Source organism: Panicum virgatum, chromosome 5K (genome assembly GCF_016808335.1).
Source record: "Panicum virgatum strain AP13 chromosome 5K, P.virgatum_v5, whole genome shotgun sequence".
In the NCBI taxonomy this organism is placed as follows: Eukaryota; Viridiplantae; Streptophyta; class Magnoliopsida; order Poales; family Poaceae; genus Panicum; species Panicum virgatum.
In genome coordinates this window covers 8696747-8715226 of record NC_053140.1, presented here as the reverse complement: position 1 = coordinate 8715226, position 18480 = coordinate 8696747, and the positions used below count along the sequence as shown (strand labels likewise).

Here is an 18480-nt window from a genome sequence, read left to right as displayed (position 1 = left end):
AACACACCTTTGGTAGATTAGATCTGTTCTTCGTTGCTTGGCGATTACATCTCTAGTGATCCTAGACCCTATGGACAAATGCTCTTCATATCTTGTGCACACATCTATCATTGCTCACTAGTCTAGATTAGATTAGATTGGTTAGATTAGATCTATTTCACACTCAATCATTCAATATAGATCTTTTACTAACATCATTAGTGCTTAGTTAAGCATAGTAATACACTTGTTCCGTGGATTGATAAACCTTGGGGGAATACTCTAAGGGAAAAGCTATACACGATCCGTGCGCTTGCGGTACGTAAATTGACGCTTTAAGAAGCATCAACAGAAGCAAAGGCAGGCACAGAAGTAGAAACTCTCAGAGGAGAGCCAGTGACCGCCACCAGCAAAGCTTCCAAGATAACGCCTCCAGGAAGGAAACGACGCCACAGGCGCCGACATTGTCCGACCAATATGGTCCAGGTTTTCACCCGGAGGCTAGCTGGAGAGGGACGAAATGGGCGGAAGGATGACGCCTTCAAGAAGGTAATCGGCGCCCCCGGGCGTCGTCGTCATCGGTCCACAATAGGATCCAAGGCTTTCGCCACCGCCCATTTACAACCCAGAGCCGACGGTCAAGAGGCGGCGCGGCAACGGACCCCGAGCCGGTAGCGGAAGCCACGACTCATGACAACCGAGAGTGGCAGGGGCACACGGCCCCACGGCCAGGCGAAGCACCCAAAGGCGGAGGTCGCAGCCCCTAGTCCACAAGGGCCACCGAGGCGCGACGCACCAGGAGGAGAAGGCGGCGATGTCGGACTCTGGCAACCCGACGGCAGCAGCGCAACGCCCCCAGCGGCGCCTGCCAAGGACGGGGCACGAGGGACATGGCGGCAACGGCAATGACCGAGCACCGCAAGCCCAACGGAGCGAGCGGGAGCGACGCAGCGCCCCCGTCAGTGCCCGCCGAGGATGGCCGCAGCGACCTCCCGCGACCAAATCCATCGAACGCGTAGCAGGCCGGCAAGGCACGGTGCCAGCCGGGCGAAAGCCAGCTGCCACCGCCGGCGGTGGCAGCTAGAGCCACACACCAGCCTGGGGGAGGGCAGACGGAGCAACCTGCATGTCACGTAGCGAGCCCTCCTCGCCGCCAAAGCCGTCGAGGAGGACATGGCCGCCAAGGACGGCAGGCCGCGCCGGGCACAGAGGGCCAACTCCCGCGCGGCACGCCTCGTCGCCGGCGCCGCCGAGGACGAGGCCACCGTGGCACCAGCCACCCCCGGGCAAGCACCAGCCAGGGCGAGAGGGCGACCGCACCAGAGATGGAGGGCTGGCCCCCCACGACACCTGTCGAGGACGAGCAGATCTGGCCTTTGGGGGCGTAGATCCGGTGAAGGGAAGGCCGGATCCGGCCCCCAGAGACCGCCGATGGTGAGGGGCGGAGCGGGACGACGACCAAGATTTGAAGGCTGGGAAGAAGGAAGAGGGGAGGGAGGGAGGGGGAAGGGGGGCGGGCGGGCGAGACCGGCTGTAACAACCAAGTGTTAATCACCTATAATTAGGGTTAATCATATGTTTAACATGACGATTAATACTAATGTTAATCATGTAAAGGCATTCAATAAAGTTTGTTAGTACTTTAACACATGAAATAACGAGTTCTTCAAATTTCAGTTTTTAAACATTTAAATCTATATTTCAAATTGTAACAAACAGGTTTAAAAATAAATTTCAAACCTTTGCTTAAATGGACTTTTTCCTAGAACCAATGTTATAGGTTTTCGAATGATGAACAACTTTCGTGTTCAAAATTTTTTGAGTTGGCACATAAAAGTGGGAGAAAAAGTTGAATTCCGAAGTGTATAGGACATTTTCAAATGCACTCAAGTTTCAATTTTTTTTTCTTTCAAACCATTGTTCAAATGGAAATGTGACTAAAACAAAAGTTGTAGATCTCTAAATTTTAAGCAAGTTTGGTATTCAAAAGTTTTTCATTTAAGGCAATGAAGATGGAGAAAAGCTGAGTTTACAAATTAGACTTTGAAACTTTGAGTTATTTACAAAATTGCCATCACCACCATCTCCATCTATCTTCCTCTTCTGCTCACGCCGTTTGCCGCCGTCTCGCCGCCAGCGCGGCCGCATGGCCGGCCATGCGCCGAGCCCCCGGCCAAAACCGCCTTCCCTGCCCCCGGTTTCTCCCCGACGTTTCTCGGTCTCGCCACGCGGCGCCATCTCCATGCGCGCACGCCGAGGATGTCCGCTCGAAGCGACACGGCGACGACATGCCGAGCCGGCCGACCTGTGCCCTAGCCCTTATCCTTCTCCTTTTGCTCGCGCAGCACACTTTCCCGACCTTCCTCCCCACTCCCTTCCCATCCCCGAGCCGAATCGAGCTCGCCCCTGCACGCCAGCGCGCCGCCCGCCGCCATGGCCGCCAGCCCTGCTCTGTGGAGCCTCCCCTCCGGCCCTCTTCCTCCCAAACCGAGCCCGCAACGAGCTTCCTCACGACCCACCGGTGCTCCTCGGCCCGAACCCGCCCCGAATCGGCCGCCGGAACCTCGCCGTGGCCGCTCACCGCCGCCGCCGGCCGCCTGCTCCCGTCGCCGGCCCTCCTCCGGCCACCCCGGCATCAACCGAGACCACCCAGAGGTAGCTCTCGAGTCCCTCGTGCTCCCCCACCTCTCCCTCGCTGTCCGAAAGCACCCCATCGCCGGAATCGAGCTCCCTGAGCCTCCTCTGTTCCAAAAATCGCGACCAGGGACCTCGTGCGAGAATTAGAACTTTTCCAGGGGCCTATCTGCACACACCAAGACTCAGATGAATAGTGTCGCACTGGACCTTTTTGTAATTTTTGGCTGAAACTTTGGAAAATCGTAGTAAATTATAGAAAAATCAGAAAAATACAAACTAAAATTTGTTGGATTCCTTGTTCTAGGATCTACAACTTTCCTTACAGGTTGATCTTCAGTTTCTAAATAGTTTTTACTCTTGTTTAAATGTTAGTTTAAGTGGTTGCAAGATTTGAAAATGCATAGTAAATAGTAGAAAAATGGTGAAAATGTAAAAAAAGTTGGGTTAGCTTGCATGTAGAACTTAGAAAAAATATTTAACCTGCTGTTTATTTAATGTTTTATGATGTATTGATTTAATCATTAGTAATGCTTGTTTTAGCTTGTTTATTTAATATCTGCAGTTAGGAAAGTCAAAAAATTATGAAATTTATGCAGTAGCTTACTATTTATATTTTTAGTTCACTGTAAAAATTTTAGATCCAGAAGTTATGTGCATGTTTGTAAATCTATTTTTGTTCAGTTTGTCTTGTTGAGGCTAAAATAAATGCTTTATGTTATCAATAAATGTTGGTTAATTATTTTTACACTCCTTCTCAGTAGCTTATCATGCTAGTAAATTTTGGATACAAGTTTAAGGCTACAAGTCATGTTTCTGCTTTTGTTTAGTTGCTAGCCACAGCTTTTCTATTATAATGGTTGCTAGGCAATTCTTTTCCGCAGGTTTAATTTCAATAACTCATGTTGATCTGGTATAAGTTTTGTTAACTCTTTTAAATACTAGAATGTAGGTTACTTTTATATCGTTTGGTTTCATGTATCTTGTTAGTTAAACAAGTTATCCTAGTTGCTCTTTCTTGTTTTATGTCTTTGCTTGGTCGTTCTAAATAAGTTAGTAATACTTCTTGTAGGAAACACTTCAGGCTATAACAAATTGAATGAACTCTCATGGTGTAGCACCAACCCATTTTGCCTTTTGAGTTTGTTTGCGGTGCTTACTTGATAAATGATTGCCCAGTCAGGCCTTTCTTGTAATTGCATTGCATCCTGAGCACTAATGCATCAGGTGTTGTTTTCTTTATGTTCATGCACTCGCCTCGTTGCATATCATTTAGGTACGCTAGACGTACAACGTGTGGACGTGGAGCACATGCTGACGGAACCGAACCACAAGACGGTGTTGGGTGGACGCATCCTGTAGAGAGAAGGACCCGCTGGAGCAACCAAAGACCCGGCTCAAAGTCAGAAGGGCCCAAGGCCTTGTTAGTACTAACACTGACTCAGTGTTATCCCAGGCAAGCCCCGGAGCATAACCTTTAATTTTAGTATTCAATATTTACTATATAATTATTGTGCATTTACGTTTCTAGGAGTTGATTGGAACCTTAGATGCATAATCCCTAGGTTTCCTCAGTTACTCTACTAGTGTGCAGGTCGTTAGTACTACAATGCTTAAATAGGTTTCGGTAGAAGTCGAGTGATTCATGTCACTCGCGAGTTATAGGATCTTGTTACTTATGGCAAAGTTGTTTGAGAAGGAATCAATGAGGAAAGAAAAATGGAGACCGGACGGGAAATGATGTTGAGATGTAAGTGATGGCAACAGGATAGGGTCCTGGTGTCGTAGATGGCCCCGTCTGTGTCGATTAAGAACCGTACTGTTGTTGGCAGTGCTGATCGAGGATTGAACAGTACTAACCACATGCCGGGAGTAGGAGACAGTCGAAACCGGTAAGCTCAGTACCATATGCGCACTGGTAGGCGAACTTGATACTGTCTTCACCAGTGGAGCTAGTATAGAAACTCATGGCTGACCCGTCGTTGGTATCGGTGGGGCTAGCAGTCCCGGGTCGTAGGGCAGTTCGGCTATTCGGTGTGCATATGTGAAGGGTTGGTGTGTATAGTCCGACGGGGCATATACGTGCCGTGTTGGTTAAGTCCACCTTGCAAGGTTAAATCGGATCGATTCGCCGTGACTCGCGGTTATGAGAGCCTTGATCTATTTGTCACATCGTAGTAAAGAAGTGGAATGAGAATGGAATGATGATGATATGATGGTACTCTGGAAAGATTAATGTGATATATCATGCTTGCTCTAGATATTTATGCAAATCTAGTTGGTACTGGTTACATTAAATTTGAGCTAAAATATTGAAAGTAAGGATCCACTATTAGTTGCTTTCCAGCAAAATAAACCCCAGAGCCAAAAGCCTTGCATATTAGGAGTCGGCTAAGTATATACCATAGTCGGGTAAGTCTTGCTGAGTATTAGTATACTCAGGATTTGTTGCCACCTTGTTTTCAGGTAACTGCTACTGGTTGGAGGTAACCATGAATTACATCGGTGGGCTCGATGTGACGTTCTCACGTCATCGTAGTTATCGTTGTTTTTTAAACTAAACTTCTATTTAAATTTCCGCTGCATTTTGAACTCTGATATTTTACGTAAACTTGTTTGTAAAACTCCGCATTATAAATTAACTTTGAGAACTTTTGTCTGTTTGTAATCATCTGTGCTCGTCTTCTTGCGAGACTCCCAGTGTTTTTTTATCCTTAACCCGACAGACGACCGGATTACACCGTTTTAAGTGCGTGGTAACTTGATTAATCATTAAGATGATAGTTAGCGCACTTAAGTTGGTTTAATTTGGGCGGTTCTGTTACACCGGCTTCGGCTCGACCGCGCCGGCGGCAGACACCGGAGGCACCTAGTATGAGGACGGGAGGCGGCGGTGCGGAGTCGCCCCCTGAGTCGCCAGAGCCGGCAACGCGCGGGGGGGGGGGGGGGGGGGGTTGCCCCCTAGAGTCGCGCTTACATTCGTCCTCACTCCATCTAGCGAGGAGGCCCTGTAGCTGTTGGACGAAATGCCTGGAAGGTTTGTTCTCACATGTTGTAGTCCTCTTGATGTCTGTTTTCATTGCTATGATCCCTAACATGGCAACTTTAGTGACAACTAGCTTCTTTATGTAGAAGTGATATTTTTTGCATCTGTAAATGAATCTCTTTTTTTATATTCTGTTCACTACATGGTTTGTTAGTTTTTCAGTTGAGCAGATATATTTTTTCTAGCAATTTACCAGTTTGAACTGAATCTAGGACAAGGATTGTGCACTGAATTTTGAATCATATGGGCTCTTGTACAAACGATTTTGAGACCTGAAAAGCTATAGGCTGTAGGAACGTAGAATGGTACCAGTTTGAACTGAATCTAGGACAAGGATTGTGCACTGAATTTTGAATCATATAGGCTCTTGTACAAACGATTTTGAGACCTGAAAAGCTATAGGCTGTAGGAACGTAGAATGGTATGTTGTCCTAGCCTTGGTGTCCTTTTTTTCCCTGTATTGCAGGTTTATGGTACCCTAGCCATTAATTGTTGCCTTTCCATTTTATCTAGAAGATCATGTGATTTTTGCCAAACCTGGGCACTCTTGTTTGTTTAGAAGGGATACAACTATATTGTACTACTTGCAAATTCTAGTTTATGTTTGACGGTGCTATGCATTGATGAAACTGCTTTGTATATAGCTTGCTTTCTGAGGAATGAGAGTACTCTATTCTGCCTGTGATGAGTGAATTGTCAACCGTGCGGTGTGATCGTGCGCTTGGTCTTTGGATTGCAGGTACACGGGCGTCGAGTGTCGACGGAGAGTTGCCATGGAGGAGCTCAGGCCGGGCGGCAGCTGTGGCGTCCACTCCTGGATCGAGGGCGCAAGCGGCGACGGAAGGCGGGTTTCTTGGTTTGCGCCACAAAACCAAGGAAGCTGACGGCGGTTGAAGACGCCAAGTCGTGGAGGCACGGGCGTCGGTTTCGGGACTGACGGAGGCGACGGGCGTCGACGGCGTCTAGGGCCTCGCTGCGGGCGAGGAGGTGACGGGCGTCGGGCGGCGTCTAGGGCCGTCAGAAGGCCGAGGCGGGAACGGCGTCTAGGGCCGCGGCGTGGAGGCGGGAATCTTCCCGCGCGTGGAGTTTTGGCGGTTTTCTCAAAACCGGCCACCTACCCGAGTTTCGCGGACCCTCCAAAACAGCGGAACGGATCTTCGTCCACATGGCGGCATCGCGGAGAAGGCTTCGAGTTGAAGAAAGAACATCGGCCGTCGGATGAGTCCAATGTATCTTTTCCGGTTTTGCCCCTACGGGCTTTCTAGTGTCTAGTTAAGTCTAGGGGTATTTTAGTCTTTAGTCTAGAGAGTCAGAGGGGATAAAATAGAGAGAGAGGAGGGCAGCCAGAGATAGCCATTCACTTGTTCCCGTCGCCCCGTTGGCCCCTCCATTCTGGTTTTCCCCTTCTTCCTCCTTCACCTAGGGTTAGGATTTTTGGATGGAAAATTAAACCTTGGATCCATGGGAAAGGAGGCCCTCCCTCCTAGTGCCCTCTGGGCGATTGAGTTGATTTGTTTCGCATCTTGTACATCTCGTTTTTGCTTGTAGTTTTTGGTTTCCTCTTGTTGGCGGTGCTATGCAGGGGCGGCTCTGGTTTTGGCGCTGATCCTTTGAGCAAGCAGCACTGCAGGGAGCAGGTGCTTGGCTTGGCCTGGTGCGGCACAGGTGAGCAGCATCAGGTGGGGCGCCCTCCACGGCTGGTGAGGCAGTCCGGCGGCACTAGCAGCAGCATCCAACAAGAAGGACGAGCGGCTCTGGAGCAGGCAGCAGCCGTGTTGCCTCTTGATTTGTTTCTCTCTTGCAGGTCTGAGTCATGCGTGCGTGGGAAATTAGGAAGTGGAAAGCTGGCTTGTGATTGGTTAGTTCACCTATGCCTATCAAGTGTTTGTAGAAATGCTGCACAAAGTTTTTCTCTCCTATTTGCTCTGTGCTCGTTAGCTTGTGTTAATTAGTTTTGTTCTTGCTAGTCCTGGTTAGTCTCTTGTCGAGTTAGCTTTTGTGTAATTTAGTTTCAAGTTTTTTTTGGGTGTTCTTAGCATGCTAATTTAGCTAGTTTTAATTTGCTTCTGTTAGGGCTAGTTTAAAAAGAAAAGCAAAACAAAAATTAGTTTAACTTAGTCGTGCTTGTGTTAGCTAGTTTAAAGCCAGTTCTTTCTAGCTTTTATTTTATCCGTGCACTAACCCTTTGCCTCGAGTTTCTTAAGTAATTTCTCTGCCACGGTGTTTCTTCCAATTTTAGTCGAGCGTGTGCGTGTGTGTTTGGGTTCCTTTTTGTGTAGTGCTTCCCCGTGTGTATTCAGATTCTCTGTGTGGGAGTATTCTTAGCGCCGGTAGCCGTTCTGAGCTACGCGGTGTTGATACTCGCTTTTTGAAGTGCGTCGGGTGTTATTGGGACATAGGCCCTTCGAATTTTTAATTCGAATTTGCGGCTCCCATTCACCCCCCTCTGGTCGCCTGTTCGGTCCTTCACTTTCGATGCCATATGGAGAAGAGGAATCTGCGCAATATGTTCCTAGCTCACAGTGACATAGTCTGCCTCCTTAAACCTGCATCCTGCACAGTTGCACAACTCATCAATGGTGAGTGTGAATCATTCCTGCATTTGTTTTCATAAAATGTGAACAGAGATATTTATTTTTAGACAACGAAGTTGGCATGGGAACAAGATTGCAGCTGATCTTCACTTTGGCATGCTGTGAACCCAGTACTTCAATTACTTCTTAAAAATTCAGTTTGGTGGAGCTATTAAAATACTAACTTTCTAAGGTAGAAAAGATACACGGCCTGCCAAGCTGGCTTGCCTGTTCCTTGGCATTTCGCTCTGACATTTTGTCCTCGCCGTTTCCAGCACATTGCACAGACATCAGTAACCACCTCTTTTTGAAACATCGCTCTAGGGCATAACTCAAAAATATTGTGTGACATACTTAAGAAGCGAGGACAATGTTTATCCTCTCACAGAGAACGCATTCCACCGTTTTTAACTAAATATCCTGTTCAAAGTAGCAGCTAACCGGACACCGCCCTGCGCCAGCCTCAAGTTGACGACCGGCAGCCTGCTGGAGAAATAAGCATCTGCAGCAGCAACACAGGTACAAAGCAATGTAATTAGGACATGCCCTAAAGAATGCCTTGAAACAACTTCAATCAGACGGTATTAAGAGCATTCTTCGTACTACCTTCCAGTGTCGAGTCTTCATCAACACCCTTGTACGCCCAGCCGCACGCAGCAGTGATGCTCTCAGATGCATATCTTGCAGCATTTACAACCACAGATCCAAGTCATGACTCAGAGATACGGTACGGAAGAATTTGCAGCGTAAAGAAAGATCTTGGCGATTACTGAATTAATTAACGAACATGCCAAAATGTCCTGACAAAAATTAGTTCCCAAAATTTTTTAGCGCTACAGTAACTTTGAACGTTTGACAGTTTGACCACTAGTTAAGAGTATTAAATGTGGATAACTGATAAAACTCATTCCACAACCCCAAGGTGAAATTGCGAGACGAATTTTTTAAGTCTAATTAGATCATAATTAGACAATGTCATGCTACAGTAACAACTTCTAATGACGGATTAATTAGACTTAATAGATTCATCTTGTGATTTTCTGTCCATCCATATAATTAGATTATGTTTAGTCCTTCTATTTGGTTGAAAATTGCTACAATGAATTTCATCCAAATTTTTTTATGATCTAAACACTTGCAAAATTCTGTATGTGAAGCAAAGCGAAACATACATGTCTGGGCATGCAGTCTGATTCTTGCCGCAATCTTCCCAGCTAGGCACTTGCTCCGACCATTCTCCCTGCAGCGTGGATGAAGGTCTCAATGATTCATTACTTAGCAGTTGCCAATTGGCATATATGGCAAAAAAAAAAGTAATCCTAGTTTCATACAGTTATGTTTTTCTTCAGTGTGTCGATATAATCCGCGACACCATCGCCGTAGAAGTCGTCCTCGGCCGTCTGGATAATGTTGGCGTCCCAAACCTGACAAAATGGTGCAGAAAACCAAGTTCCAGCTCGAAGGTTCCTTCAGAAATCAGAATCATGGCAGTGTTTGATTAGCACGAGAAGTATGCTTACATGGTGCAAGACAGTCTTCCTTCTGTACCAGTGGACGTCGATGGTGTTCCCTCCTCTGTCAGAGGTGAACCCCACATGAAGTGGCTGTAAAATACAGCAGCAGTTGAGTGTGCAGAGTACAGGACAACAGCTTGAGTGATGAACTACAGAGCAGATCACAATGGGCAGGGCAGGGCACGGTAATCTTGTTCTAGGATTTTTCTACCTGGTGGATGTCGCCGATGAAGTGTGAAAGGAACAGAAGCGCTTGCGTCAGGTTATCTGAACTCCAGAGAAAGTTTTTTTTTTCTAATCAGTGTCACACAGAACTATGCAACGACTGAAATTATTCAGAAGTTTGCAGGACTCGAACGTGAGCATTACATTGGGCAGCAGAAGATCTTCCGTACGCGAGGAGCTGCGAGGTTTAGTTGTTGATGGCGCCGGCGACGCACCGCCCCTTGACGCCGTCCTCGTCGTTGCAGTCCCCTGTCCAAACGGGGGCGAGAAAACGACGCTCAATTCAAAAATCGGCACCGTTTCGCGTGTGAAATCCAGAGTTTCAGAAAGAAATTCAGAACGTGTGGCGTGGGTGTGGTTGCTTACTGCCGTAGCTGTAGGTGCAGAGGCCGTCGGGGGTGTCGATGTAGTGGAGCGCCGACGACCAGGGGTACCGGAACTTGACGTCGTCGGCCCAGGAGCAGAGGCTGCTCAGGTTGCTGCCGGCGTAGGAGGGCAGCAGGTCCCTCACCGCCGCCGCCGCCGCGCCGCTCAGGCGGCCCTGGGCAGCAAGCATTCCCAGCGACAGGTTTCAGAAGAATGCCGGAAGAGTTGCGGAATGGAAGGATTCGCAGGCTACGGAGTGGCAAGAACTAGGCAAGCGTACCTGCGCGATCTGGCAGACCATGAGATGGCCGTCGACTCCCCATCCGTGCGACGGAGCCGGCAGCGCCGCGGCCAGGAGCAGCAGCAGCAGCGGAAGCAATGCGGTCGCCTCCATCCCGAGGAGCGAAGGTGGAGGAGGAAGACGAAGAGGAACACATAGGCCGTGTTTAGTTCGGTAGGGTGTAAACGTAAAAAAAATTTGCATTTCGAATCTTTCCAATTTGTAGTACTAAATGAAATCTATTTACAAAACTTTTTGCACAGATGAGTTGTAAATCGCGAGACGAATCTAATGATGCTAATTAATCCATGATTAATCAATAATTAGCGGATGGTACTGTAGCATCACTGTTGCAAATCATGGATTAAGTAGACTCATTAGATTCGCTTCGCGATTTACAGCTCATCCATACAAAAATTTTTATAAATAGACTTCATTTAGTACTTCAAAATAGCAAGATTCCTTTTTAGTTTAATGCGTTTACGACTTTTTTGCGTTTCCGGAGTGGAACTAAACACACCCAGAGTGGTGGATCGATCCGTGCAGCAGAGGGAGGTGATTTAAAACGGAATTACAGGAGGGTATCTAAGGAAAGAGTTGATTGGCGGTGTGTGCGAGATACGGCACAAATGCATGGTTCCCCTTACCGTTGGGAACCGGTCCGGTTTGACCGGTCAAACTGGTCCGGTCCGATTCCGGTTTGGGCCGATAACAAACTGGGCCAAATTCAAAATTTAAATTTGAATTTAAAAAAATGAAAAATTTCTTAAAAATTCCTAAAATTACTTCAAGGTGCAACGAATCTAATGGTGTCAAATTTTCTCAAAAATTCGTTCGTTTAACATACTTTTTGGGCATTTAAAGTTAAAAAAAGAAAAGAAAAAAAATGAGACGGCCCATTAAGGCCCACTTGATAAACCGGTCAAACCGGCCGGTATACCGGTCCAAACCGGTTACACATGCGATTTTAAATTTAGATTTGAATTCAAACCGGTCAAACCGACCGGTAAACCGGTCGGTATACCGGTACGAACCGGTTTAACTGAGTTTTTTGAATTCAAATTTGAATTTACCGGTTTCTACCGGTAACCGGTCAAACCGGTCCGGTTTACCAGAACCGGAGTGCTCCGGTTTGAGGTGTCCGGTTGGGGAAAAAACCCTGCACAAATGTCGGATATCCCCGTGGAATTACGGCGCGTGAACGCTCATCGGCTCATCGCGCTCACACCTTGATTGAAATCCGCAGACCGTGTTCATACTGCTCTACACTCCAGGGGGTTTTAAAAACCGGAACGGCACGCCGCTGCCGTCGGCCTGCTGCATCCATGGTAGCGTTTCCTTTCCTTTTTCCCCCTCTTTTTCGCGCTGCCATGCTGCCGCATGTGCATCAGCACTAAAGCATTCACCCTCCGTTCTAGTGAAACTTTGGTTGAAAAAAAAGACAGCAATAAGCAGGTGCAAATCCAAACAACTTCCGCAATGTGACGTCAAGCAAAGTGACAATGTTTCAAAGGTCATTCTAGCGAAATCGATGTTTGGAGTCCTACAATTGCGAAACCTAATGTTTGGAGTCCTAAAAATACAATTTTCTCCTCTTCAGCTGATGTGTTTTTTTCTTCATGAAACCGACATGTCTAAATATTCATGAGGCAAAGGAAACATCCCACATTTTTTTTCTTAAAAAAAAAGAGATAAGGAATACTGCCATCTCACCAGCATAAGGCCCATAAAGTCGACCATTTGCTACTGGGCCTAAATCGCCATCGGTTCGGCCTTTATCCGGGCCGGGCCCAAAATCTACCGCCCACCACGTTTACGTTTACGTTTACTTTGCCCCAAATTCTCGAGCTCCAATAAATACCAGCCCAGCACCAAAAGCTCACCAGGAAAAGGACAAAGCGGCGTTCCGTTCGTCTCGACAGCGGCAACGCAAAAGAGGAAGGCAGGAGCAGGAAGAGAGCCGAGAGAGCAGGCAGAGATGGCGCCCCCGCCCCACCACCACCAGCGGACGCTGCTCCTGTTCCCGCTCGTCTTCCTCCTCCTCCTCCTCCTCGCGCCGCCCCGCGCCGACGCGTGGGGCAAGGAGGGCCACATCATGGTCTGCCAGATCGCCGAGGTCGCGCCCGATTCCACCCCCAGGGCCCCCGGGATAGTCAGTCAGATCGAACCGTAGAGGCAGAGAGTTGCTCGTTCCTTCCTGAATTCTGACGGGTGCGCCTCTCCCGCGGCGTGCAGAAGTACCTGTCGGAGAAGGCGGCGGCGGCGGTGCAGGCGCTGCTGCCGGAGTCGGCGGGCGGGGAGCTCTCGGCGGTGTGCCCGTGGGCGGACCAGGTGCGCTGGCACTACCATTGGTCCAGCCCCCTCCACTACGTCAACACCCCGCAAGTCTGCAACTTCAAGTATTCTCGTAATGTCCCCTCTCCTCTCCTCTCCTCGCTTGATTCGTTTCTCTTTCCAATTCCCATCTCTCCCCAGCTCCATGCTCGCCGAGGTCTTGTGTGAATGTGAATGGTTCGGGGTTTAATTGCGATCCGTTAATTGCTCTAGGACAGTTCACGAGCCAGAAGCGAGCGTTGTTAAAATGTTGGGTAGCAATGTTTTAGATGCCATTCTGCAATAGAGTTCAGGAAATTTTCACTGCTGAAGTCTCCTAAAAAATCCCACCAGTAAAGAAAAAATAGTAAGCATGGCCTGGCCAGCAGTTTAGGCCTTGTTTAGTTCGCGAAATTTTTTTAGTTTTGGTATTGTAGCATTTTTGTTGTTATTTGACAATTAATGTCTAATTATGGACTAAATAGGTTTAAAAGATTTGTCTCGTCATTTACAGTTAAACTGTGTAATGAGTTATTTTTTCAATTGCATTTAATGCTCCATGCATATATCTGATGATTCAATGTGATAGGTACTGTAGAAAATTTTTTGAGAACTAAACATTGCCTTAGTTGCACGATCCTTTTTTTATGGTTGGTTGCGCGAATACGTGCAGCCAACTAGAAAAATGTGTTCTCGGTTCGAAAATAAAAAGGTGAGAGAAAAAGAAGAATGTGTCGATGAAATTTGGTGTCTGCTTGAGCAAAGGTAAGCAGTATCGAGTGTGGTGGAACCAGGCGTAGTTCCAGAGCATAATTGAGCAAGTAGTTATGCTTTTTTAAGACTACAAGTTGCCAAATAGATATTTGCCCAAAGGAGGACAAGTGTTGGGCTATCTGATATTCTGATGGAGCAAGCTTGCATGTTATTTCCGGCCTCTCCAACTAAAAGAGCAAACTTGCATGTGGTTTTGAATTTCCTTAGCTTCATAAAACGTTCGCCGTCCTAAATGCCAATGTCATTGGCGCATGTTTGTTTCCACCTCTCTTCTTGGTCGCTTGCCTTGAGAGGTTCATCAACGGGCATTGTCAATCAAAGAATTTGAGTTAAATTTGGTGATCCATGATGGAGATGCCGCGCATATCCATTCTGAACATGTGCCTTGCTGATTGGCTCGTGCACGCTGAGGCATCTTCAAGTTCCACTGCCAACCATAAGAACGTTGCTTCTTGGAGTGGACAAGGGGTGGTTGAGTGAAGATGCAGATCTCTAATCTGCTTTTGCTTCACGCATCACCACATGCCCCGGCCCGGCCTCATTGGTTCATTGCTAAGCCCATGTCTTTTCAAGAACACTACTTTAGCTACCTATCTTAACCTCTCTCAAATTTCCTATTCTTGAAAATATTGTATTGCCAGTGAAATGCATAGATCCGGTGGGAAATAATTTAAAAACAAAACAAAAAAGGGGTGAACTAATAATTGCACGTGGGCAAATAAGACAGCGAGACAGTTGTGTCGTTTGTCCCGGTTCAGAAAACTAGAAAAGGGTACTGTTCGTACCTCGATATCTTTGGCCCACGTTCTTATATATGGGATTAGGAATGTGAGTATGTGACCACCTGCGAGCACGTCGCAAGACGCCGGCACCCGGCAGCCACATGTGCAAGCATAATCTCTTGTAGCCTTGTTTAGAGCTAGATATGTAACGTGCGATGTCAAATGACCTGGGAAATCCAATTGGCAATGCGAGAACATAGTCTATGAATCACTTGTTTTTGCTAATAATTATCTGTTACTTGAGGTAATGTTCATGTGGCAAATCAAAGAGACGTATCTGGCAACCCTGAAACTTACCAGACAGTGACTCGCAGAGACACTACAGGACTGTGCATGTTTGCCGTGTGCCCGTGGTTTAGCACACAGCAAACGTGGCGCACTCGGCATACAAGCTGTTTCCCGTAGTGAGATGTTGCAGGCGCAAGGGTCCTTTAGACTAACTGAGGTGTGCAGCAGCGTCAAGCATGCACTCATGCAATTAGATGTACCTTTCAGGTGATTGCCACAATTCTCGTGGCGAGCAAGGGATGTGCGTCGTCGGGGCCATCAACAACTACACCAAACAGCTCTACAGCTACGGCCAGAAGACTTCGTGTAAGGGTGTGCCGAATTACATGCAGCACATGTCAACACCCTGTGTCCCTGTCTAATCTAGCAGGAAGAAGATAAAGTCGTTCTGAATTTCTGAACATTCGTATGTGCAACCAGATAACCTGACAGAGAGCCTCATGTTCCTGGCGCACTTCGTCGGCGATGTGCACCAGCCTCTGCACGTCGGCTACGAGGACGATGAGGGCGGGAACACGATCGTCGTGCACTGGTACCGGAGGAAAACAAACCTCCACCACGTCTGTTCTTTCACCTCTGATAGAAACTCTATACCACGTTCAGATTTACTCGCTAGGCATTCAGTCTGACAGAACCTTGTGTTTTGCTAGGTGTGGGATGTCAGCATCATAGACACGGCAATCAAGGACTTCTACAACAAAAGCATGGATACCATGGTAGAGGCTCTCAAGATGAACCTTACCGTGAGTATGCTAGAACAGTTCTATGCCGGTCTATTGGTTTCTTCCATCCAGTTCGAGGGTGTTTTTCTTGTTTCTAAGACTGTAAGTTGTCGTTCAAGGATGTTTTTCTAGTTTCTAATTAAGGCTGTAAGTTGTAGGGTGGATGGTCTGATGACATTACACGGTGGGAAAATTGCAAGAACAAATGGGCAACCTGCGCAAACGAGTAAGACTAGTATCCAATTCAGAAACTTCCGTTTCGGTCATATGTACTCTAGTTTCAGACAGAAACTGACATTACATGACCTTGATGATATCATGCAGCTATGCCATTGAGAGCATTCATTATTCCTGCAACTACGCCTACAAAGATGTGGAGCAAGACATTACTCTAGGAGGTAACCAGAGCATATATAGCACACACTCATATGACTTGAACTACAAGGCAATTTCGTGTTATTGTTTTGCATAACATTACTTAGAAATTCCACATTCTGGGATGCAGATGATTATTTCTTCACTCGATACCCGGTTGTGGAGAAGAGGCTAGCACAGGCCGGCATCAGATTAGCGTTAATACTTAACCGGATATTTGATGGGGATAAAGTAGATGATATACCATTACAAGTACAGTAATAGTTGTAGTCAATACAAATATATGTGGGGTTATCCTTTGTTGCCACTATTACAAGGATGGGTACATTACTACTTTAGTAAATCAGCATCAATTCTAATAAGGAAGCACATCATCCAGAGAAGCGATTCAGTTTTCTCTGCATTTGTAATTATAAACCTCTTGTTATATATTTTTAATTAATACAGGCAGGCAACACCCTTCTGTTGTTCTCTCAAAGTCAAGTTCAGTTCTATGTGATCCTTTTTCCCACTCATTTCCTCGCTTAATGGTGTCTGAATTTTTCAGTTTGTCTGGGATCTCATGAATTTACTAGATTATATGTAATTAGTAGCTAAAAAAAGTATAGACTATCATGAACTGCTAGGAGACCCTGACAATAAGTAAATTCAGTTGCCGATAATTGGTGTGAGCCCATCTATGAAAAGAATCGGTGCACTGAATCAATTTTATTGATATTCAAATCACATAAAATCCACCAGCTAAACAATGGGATCCTACGTACAACCACCCAATTCCAATCATCAATGTGAGCGGCCAACTGCCCCCGCCAGTACCTTAGTCGCCACATGACACAGGATCCCAACCGGGCAGAAGAGCAGGCACAGCGAGACCGAGTGCCTGGTTTCGATGTTGTTCTTGAGGCCGTCGTGGTACACCTGCCTGCATTGCAAACACTAAACGCAGATGTTATCAAGTTCTTCAGTGCTAGCGGTGACATGATTCAGAGGCGTGCCTACTGACCTTGCGGCGAAGAGGTCGACGGCGAGGAGGTGGATCCAAGCAGAGGCGACAGTCATCTCGCTCGCGAACATCCTCACGATACCCGGCAGCTGCAGTATTCATAAGCCGAAAGCGTCTCATTTCTCTAAGCAACAGCTAACAGCAGCAGAACATTCAGAGAATTGGTGGTTAATTCTTCAGTGGTGATGTTGCAGTGGTACTAGTACCTCAGGGAGCCAGTACTTGCTTGCGAACATGGCGCGCAGGGTGTCGGGCGTCCACGACAGGTAGAGCAGGTAGGCGTAGAGGAGGCCGAGCGCGACGTAGGGGGCGCTGCTCTCCACGGTGCGCTTGGTCTGCACCAAGAACAGGGAGATGAGGTGCCGACTGACGAGAGCGCGTGGAGACCGTCGTGTCGTGCGTTGTTAGATCGAGGAGGGAGATGACTTACGATGCTGGCGTTGGGGGTGACGACCATGAGGGTGTAGAAAGGGAGGACGGCGACGGTGCCCCAGGTGAAGGCGGCGCTGGCAATCTGAGACGACGTCATCACTGCTCTCGGCAAGGGAACAATTCATTTCACCCAGGGCAATTCAAGCAAAAAATTCCAAGCTTTTATGCTCTCTTTCGCAAAATTGAATTGAATTGTCAAAGGAATCCAGGGGGGGATGCGTACACGCGCGGGGCCGGAACGGCGGCGGCCCCCTGCCGGTGCCGCGGGCGCCGGCACGAGGGGACGCCACGGCGAGCTCGGGCGGCAAGGGCCCCTGCCACGAGCAGGCCGCGGTCGACGGGCGGAGCAGGGCGCGGGCGGCACGCGCCTCCGGCCGCTGCCGCAGCGCCAGCGTCAGCGGGAGGCTGACCTGCAGCGAACCAGAGGCAGAGAAGCGGTTCAGCCAATTGCACTCGGGGGATTGACGCTGCAGTTGAGGCGGCTACATACCCGCGTGCTGGAGGAGAGCGCGAGGGCGGACGCGGACGCGCAGGGCGCCATGGCTCGGGAGGGAGCGGAGCGGGCGCGGGCGCGGGTGGGAGAAGAGGTGGGCTGCCATTCGAGCCGGGGCGCAGGTGGAGTCCCCTTTGTAGTTTGTAACAGCAGCGCGCGGTTGCTCCTCTGCAGCAGTGGCGAGCGCACCTCAGGCCGACGAGCCGACCGGCCTCAGCAGCTAGTGCCGGAGCACTCACCGACTAGGCCACTCGCGCGCGCGCGCGGCCTTGCCATGCTGGGCGGGGGCGGTGCCGGGGCCCACCGGAGGAGGTCGGCCGGGGCGGTGGCGGCCGGACGCGTGGGCAGGCGCACCGTCCGCACCAACCCAGCCCAGCATCGTGCTGGCGCTGACTCCATCGAATTGCATCACGAGTCAAGCGAAGCTAACGCACGGCCATGTGCCCCGCCGTGCGGGGGCTACCCCCTGCCCGGTCCCCGTCCCTCGCCGCCGGCACGGCGCCGCCGCCTCGACACGTCGCCGCCCGGGAATATCCATGCCGCACGGCTTTGCTCGTATGATTTCCCACACGGAAAGAATGTCCGGGTTCATGGTATCTGAATCCAAACTTTTGTCCGTCTGGTTGTTCTTCTACTTTTAAACCAAAAAAAAAATCACGGAGATCCAAGAGCTGTTCACTC

The 18480-nt window shown here is 48.4% G+C and overlaps 2 protein-coding genes, 1 long non-coding RNA gene and 1 pseudogene across 8 annotated transcripts; 2 read left to right on the top strand and 2 right to left on the bottom strand.

Annotated features, from left to right (window-relative positions):
* Window positions 1-6997: 6997 nt before the first annotated feature.
* On the top strand, window positions 6998-10343 carry LOC120706121. Of its 5 annotated transcripts, none has more exons than XR_005688202.1 (5): window positions 6998-7517; window positions 8669-8751; window positions 8846-8959; window positions 9390-9489; window positions 9582-10040. It is a non-coding gene; the product is annotated as an uncharacterized LOC120706121 (long non-coding RNA). The 5 variants fall into 5 exon arrangements; XR_005688201.1 differs by having other exon boundaries at window positions 8666-8751; XR_005688198.1 differs by lacking the exon at window positions 6998-7517 and adding an exon at window positions 10096-10343 and having other exon boundaries at window positions 8617-8751; window positions 9582-10008.
* Window positions 8594-10771, bottom strand: LOC120706119 (annotated as a pseudogene).
* Window positions 10772-12496: 1725 nt separating this feature from the next.
* On the top strand, window positions 12497-16349 carry LOC120706118 (endonuclease 2-like). Its single transcript, XM_039990692.1, has 8 exons — window positions 12497-12733; window positions 12853-13024; window positions 14982-15080; window positions 15195-15334; window positions 15425-15517; window positions 15655-15722; window positions 15821-15894; window positions 16002-16349. The coding sequence occupies exons 1-8, from the start codon at window positions 12596-12598 to the stop codon at window positions 16130-16132; spliced, it is 915 nt and encodes a 304-aa protein (XP_039846626.1). The 5' UTR covers window positions 12497-12595; the 3' UTR covers window positions 16133-16349.
* A 202-nt stretch (window positions 16350-16551) lies between these two features.
* Window positions 16552-18416, bottom strand: LOC120706120 (protein MAO HUZI 4, chloroplastic-like). Of its 2 annotated transcripts, none has more exons than XM_039990693.1 (6): window positions 17797-18416; window positions 17530-17716; window positions 17305-17405; window positions 17081-17209; window positions 16875-17009; window positions 16552-16793 (listed from the first exon to the last, which is right to left on the bottom strand). In XM_039990693.1, exons 1-6 carry the CDS (start codon window positions 17845-17847, stop codon window positions 16689-16691), a joined length of 708 nt encoding a protein of 235 aa, XP_039846627.1. In that variant the 5' UTR covers window positions 17848-18416; the 3' UTR covers window positions 16552-16688. The 2 variants fall into 2 exon arrangements, with proteins under 2 accessions (XP_039846627.1, XP_039846628.1); XM_039990694.1 differs by having other exon boundaries at window positions 16875-16963; window positions 17797-18408.
* Window positions 18417-18480: the final 64 nt, after the last annotated feature.